Here is a 6645-nt window from a genome sequence, read left to right as displayed (position 1 = left end):
AAATTCTAAATTAATCCTATTACGCAAAATTAGCAAAAGCCGTCCGGCAAATAGCAAAAAATCGCTAACTAAAATAATAGCGGGTAAAAAAAACAACCTTTTCCCGCCCCTCTTATAACCCGGGCTATTAAAAAAAATCGTAATTAAAAGCTAATAATAATGCTATAAGCAAAATTACTAAATAAAGCATAATTTAGTATTATTTATATTTTATATTTTAATTTAAAAATTATATTATAAAAAATCTAACTAAAATCGCTTTTTATTTATATATTTTATTTTATCTTATTATAAATATTTTTATATAAAGTAATTTATTTTAAATTAAATAAGCTCGATTAAATTTAAATTACGTCGCTTTATTTATATATTTTAATTTATCGTTTTTAAAAAGTAAAAATTTTAATTCCTTTTCGGCTTCGCTAATATTAATATTAATAATACGTAAATTTTTATTTATCGTATCCTATCTACCGGTAAATTTATTTAGTAATTATAATAAATTTCCGCTAAATTTATTTATATGCTTTTTTAAGCGTTTACGCAAATATAAATACTCCTTAAAAAATAGCTTTTTTTATAATATTTTTTCTTTTATTTTAATAAAAATATATTTATATATAAATCGCAAATTTTTATAATATAAATAAAAAAATATGCTTTTAAATTTAGCCCGTCCGTGTTAATAATTTATTTTAACGTTTCTAAATAATTTTTATTAAATAAAACCTTATATTAAATAAATATTTCGTTATCGGGCTAATAATATAAAGTATTTAGCTATCCGAAAATAATATAACGGCGACGTTTTTATTAAGTAATTTTATAAAAATTCCAATATTTTACGTAAATTTTAAAATCGTACCGAATTTAATTTATAAAAATATATAATAGCGTTATACGATCGGCAAGCGATTTTTTTATTTAATAACCTTAATTTAATAAATTATAAAAATAATCCTAAATACGAATAATTAATTTAAATTTGCTTTTTTTTCTTAAAAAATTTATAACTTAAAAATACGATTATGATTTTTTTATACGATTTTACCAAAATTTAATCCGTTAATTAAAGGTATTTTTTCCGTAAATTTAAACGTCTTTTATTAATAATAGCCCTTTATAATAATACTAAAAAACTATATTAAAATCGAATATTTTAGTATTAATTAAAACCTAATATTTGTTTTAATTCTAAAATATTATATCGCTATTAGTATTCCGGTAAAATCGCCTTTGCCGAATTATAATTATACCCGCCGAAAGCTAATAATATATATTTACCGTTATTAATATTTTATTTTTATAATCCGACCTAATTAATATAAATAAAGCATTATATATTCGAATTGCTTATATATATTAAAAAGCTATAAAGCGTTATATAAAAATAAAATACCTATAATAAAACTAAATAATAAACCGCGAATATATATCGATTACGGTATATATTTCGAATCCGAATAAAGCTAGCTTATAATAGCTATTAATTAACTAAATAAAATTTAGCCTAAAAACTATTTATCTATTATATTATCGCCGTATTCGGTCTTTACGCTTTTTTTTATATTTACCCTAAAATTTATTATATATTTCGATAATATATCGTTTCGATATAATAATATTAGCTTCGCTATATATATAACGGATAAATTCGCGTTAAAAAAAGCGATAAAATAATAGCTATAATTAAAATTATTTAAAAAAATAAGCTATTAGCTCCGCTTATCGCTTTTCGATAATTATTTCGCTTATCCGTTAAAATAATTAAGCTTTTTTTCGAAAACGGATAACGGTATATAATATAATATTAAATTTATTTTTTTATAATGCTTTATAAATTAATTTATCGGGAAAATTTTAATAAAAATAATAATCGCTTATTACCGATCGCAGCTTTTCGGTTTTTCGTATTCGAATTCGCCGCAAATTAAGCCCCTAAATTTTAAAGTAACGCTAAAAAAAACGTAATAAACGGTAAAACTAAAATGCTTTTTAATAAAATTTTTTATTATTTTAAATTTAACGCTTTTATTATATATATTAATAAGCTCGCTTTTTAAAAGCTTAATTAAAAAAGCGTTCCGCCTATTTATTATTTGCTTTAATAAAATAAATAATTATAAAAATATAATAAAATAACGGATAAAGGTATTTAAAATTAGTTAATCGAGCAAATTTAAAAATAATCGAGCTTAATTAAAAATATATTTTTTTAAATAGCCGTAATTTTATAATATTTATATTAATAATTTATTATAATAAAAAATTCGCTTTTACTAAACGCTAAAATATTTTTAATTTTTTAAAGCTAGAATTTTATAAATTTTAAAATATATTCGTAATTTAAACGCGTTTTATAGATATACTCTATATAATATATATAATTTCGATTTTTATAACTTATTTTTACGGCATTTCGATTATTATCGGCTTAAAAATTATTTAAATACCTAAATTATAGCTACGCTTATATATTTTTTATATATATTACGTAATATTATATTTAATATTAATATTTTATATATATCGCTATTTTTTAGGCGGTAATTTTTTTTTTTGAGCGATTTCCTAGCTTTAGCTTAAAAACCTTTAATTATTTTTATACCGTATTTAAAATTATATTTTCGAGCTATTTTAAAGCGTATTTTTTAAAAAAAGCAATGCTTCGCCTTTTTTTTTTTTTTCTCCTTTATATTTAAAAATATCGATTAATATTAATTAATTTATTTATATACGAAATATATATTTTTACAAAAAAAATATTTACTTACGATATTAATATATATATAATTTAAATAAACACTATTATAAACGTAATATTAGCCCGAAATATAAAATTTAATAAAGCCTTAATTGCATAAATTCGAATATAAATTATAGTATTTATCCTCTTTATTTACGATAAATTCCTTATCGGGCAAAAAAATATATTATATTAATACTGCTATTTAAGTTTTATTATCGATTTTTATATAAATATTAATAAATTTCTTAATCTTTTTATCGAATTTTTTTTTTCGGCGTTTATAATCACTAAATCACTTACTAAATATATATAAATAAATATTCCGCAAATATCGTAAAAATTTAGTAAATAATATATAAAATATATATAAAATATACGGGTATAATATAAGCTATATATATAAAATATAAAAAAATATAAAGCAAATATTTAAAAATTTAAAAAAATATTTAAAAAATATTAAAAAATAAAAACTAAATATTATTATATATATAATAAATATTAAACGATATATATTATATATTTTAAATATTTAATTCGGGAAAATAAAAAAAAATATATAAAATAAAAAAATATTTATTAAATTTTATTTAAAAAAATAAATATATTATTATTATTATATTTTAATAAATATTTTATATATTATACGGTAATTTTAGCGTTATTTTTATATATTTAACGGGTTATAAAAAACTTTTTTTAATTTTTGCCGTTAAATTTATATAATTTTAAAAGCGCTATAGCTAATATAAATTATTATATATATAATTTAATTATTTTAATACTAAAAACTGCGATAATTGCCCGATATATAATAATAAAATTTTAGGTATTTAACGCAAATTATCGAAAGGTTATTAATAGTTAATTTAGCTCGATTAAATTTAAAAAGTATAGGCTAAAATATACCTAAAATCTAAAATATCGATATAATACGTAAAAAAAAATACAAAAAGCTTTAGCAATACCAAAAAACGAATAATAAAGGTATAATAGGACAAATACGTATATAGCTTAATTTTATATAGTTAATATAATTATATAAAGGTTAGGAAAATATAGTTATAGTTTAAATAGCTAAAATTTTTAGGGTATAGGGTAAATATAAAAATAGGCGGTGTATGCGCAGCCCTAGGAAGGCGCAAAGTTCATTTTGCAACAAGCGTCGCTATAAAGCTCTGTAGTAAAGTATCGACAGACAATTGGCCGATCCCCAGACATGTTCCACTGCATACTCTGCACTACCCTACATGACTTGACCTCCCTTGTAATCTGCAGTACTTGAACTCAATACCAAGGTTAGCTGGCCGCCTTCGGGGTTTGAGAGACCGCGTCGCACATCAACGTCCGTTCTTCTCCACTTTTCCAAGGCCAAGACTGTATTAGCCCAAGCCCATGTCACCTTTAGTAAGATCAGTGATTGGGACCTGGAGCCATATCAATGTCATCTTCTTGCTAGTTCTCACAGACATTCAACAGCCATGACGATTCTTATCTCGTCCGAGATTCCATGGTGTGTTACCAGTACCACGAGAACCGACTCCACCGCTCAGGCGCGGGGGTCAGGCAATCGAGATAGTATGTAGACAGTAGCCAAGATGATAAATCAAGTTCGTGAATCCACATCATCCGACCGAGACCGTGATCCTTTTTCCTGGCTTAAAGACTCCGTCTAACAGTTTTACCTACTATTCCACGGCGCTTCTCGACACGTCAAATTGTCCGAGAGATTATGGCAAATATCAAGAAGCCAGATGTTACCCCTGCCGAGATGGAGGACTCATCCTCAATCGGTATCGGCAAGGTAGCCTCGACGAGCGATGGCGATGTTGCTGCCGCCTATGCACACCAGTTGAACGGCGAAGGCGCATACAGCAAAAAGGAATGGACACGACTCAGATGGAAGCTTGACCTCCGGCTCGTTCCACTCCTGTGGTTTAATGTCACGCTGGGTGCCATGGACAAGGTCACAACTGCAACTGCAGCTCTGTATGGTTTCAAGACAGACACGGGACTGACCGGAGATCGGTATAGTTGGGTTGGAAGTGCATTTTATGTAAGCTTCTCGCAGGGCAAGTTGAGTGAATTCGATGCTAATGGAGTGATCAGTTTGGATATCTCTTTTGGTGTTTTCCATCCGGCAGTCTTCTCCAACGGTTCCCGATCGCCAAGTTAATGTTTGTTGCTCAAATTGTCTGGGGACTGGTTCTGATTGGTACTGGGTTTGCCAACAACTTTGCAACCCTGATCGCCCTACGTGTCATTTTGGGTATGCTCGAAGCCCCCATTGTTCCAGGCAACCTATTGGTCATGACCATGTGGTACACGAGACGAGAGCAGCCACTCCGAACCGGACTCATGTATACCGGGCTTTCCGTCTGCTTCACCGGTCCGATTGGCTGGGGCATCGGCTTCCTCTCAGGGGAGCATCAATGGAGGACCATGTTCTGGATCACCGGAGCAATGACCATTGTATGGGCATGTGTCATTGGATTGTTGCTTCCAGATAACCCGGTCAAGGCCAAATTCGTGAGCGAGCGAGAAAAGGCCATCGTCATTGACCGACTCCGCGAAGACCAGACTGGTGTCGAGAACAAGACCTTCAAGAAACAACAAATGATTGAGGCTTTTCTGGATCCAAAGACGTGGCTGATGTTCCTTTTTCAAATCTGGATCAATATTCCTAATGGAGGTCTCACCAATTTCGCGCCACTCATCATCAAGGGGCTGGGCTACAGTTCACAACGATCCGTCCTTCTCACCATGCCAACGGGAATCATGCAGACCATGTCTTCATATATTTGCAACGGTGGAGTCTTTCTCTGCGTCAAGTACTTTCCCACAAAGCAGTTCCGTTCAGCCTTTATTATCTTTGGAATCATTGTCGGCATGATTTCGTCAGTGTTCCTCTATACGCTACCTCTCGACAACTATAACGGACGTCTCGCCGCGCTCTACATGTCTTACTTCTATCTCGGCCCCTACATTGTCAGTCTCGGTATCATCACAGCGAATACTGCCGGGCATACCAAGAAAGTCACAGTGAATGCATTGATTTTTATTGCATACTGTGTTTCAAACATTATTGCTCCGCAGTTCTTCAAGACGGAGCAGGCGCCTCTTTATTCACTTGGCATGGGCTCCATCTTGGGAAGTTATGTCTTGTCTATGCTGACCATTATTGCCTACGCCTCGTATTGTTGGTGGGAGAACCGGAGAAGAGACGCTGTAGATGCGGCAGCAGGGGAGCGGGTGCACCTCGATACGGATTTCAAGGATTTTACAGATCAGGAGAATATCCACTTCCGATATCAATGGTGAAGAAAGGAGGAGATATCAGCCGGCAAGATGTCTTGGACTTTTGGTCGTCCGATCCTTCTGTACCGCATTTATGTTTATAGTGTTATTTTGCCTCGAATTCAGAAGTCGTTGCTGTATGCATATGATAGCAAATTTTGGTTTCCTGCAGCTTTTTCGCAGCTAGAGTTCTACAATGACCACCCGCGCTGAATTGAGGTGTGCTGTGAGAAAAGACTACATACATAATCTGCAAGACCATAATGACGCCATCTTATCAAATGGATCCTTGCGCATAATCTAATTTCAGCCCCATAGTGTTATCTTCAGCAACAGACTCTATAACTTATTATCAGATGGTGGACTATGGTTCCTATATACTAGCGTATGCTTAAGCATACGGATTAATACTATAGTGTTTAGATAAATATACGGGATTTCCCGGGGATTAGCCGGGGCCACCTAAATAAGCGTATATTTTATTAAAATTAAAAAGCGCAAAATATAAATTAATATATTATATAATTAATATTAATATTAAATTAGTTTAAATTTTAATAGGAAAATATTATTTTAATTAATAATTAAAAATTTTAATG

The 6645-nt window shown here is 29.8% G+C and overlaps 1 protein-coding gene across 1 annotated transcript; it reads left to right on the top strand.

The window, feature by feature from the left end:
- Window positions 1-4230: 4230 nt before the first annotated feature.
- Window positions 4231-6070, top strand: PFICI_07590 (uncharacterized protein; the record flags this gene model as incomplete). The annotated part of the gene is made up of 3 exons (XM_007836171.1): window positions 4231-4327; window positions 4429-4805; window positions 4859-6070. 3 exons carry the CDS (start codon window positions 4231-4233, stop codon window positions 6068-6070), a joined length of 1686 nt encoding a protein of 561 aa, XP_007834362.1.
- Between the last annotated feature and the right edge of the window lie 575 nt (window positions 6071-6645).

The sequence above is a fragment of the Pestalotiopsis fici genome, assembly GCF_000516985.1.
Source record: "Pestalotiopsis fici W106-1 unplaced genomic scaffold PFICI_Scf_5, whole genome shotgun sequence".
Taxonomy (NCBI): domain Eukaryota; kingdom Fungi; phylum Ascomycota; class Sordariomycetes; order Amphisphaeriales; family Sporocadaceae; genus Pestalotiopsis; species Pestalotiopsis fici.
Note: the sequence above shows the minus strand (reverse complement) of the source record. Positions and strands in the feature narration are given on the sequence as shown.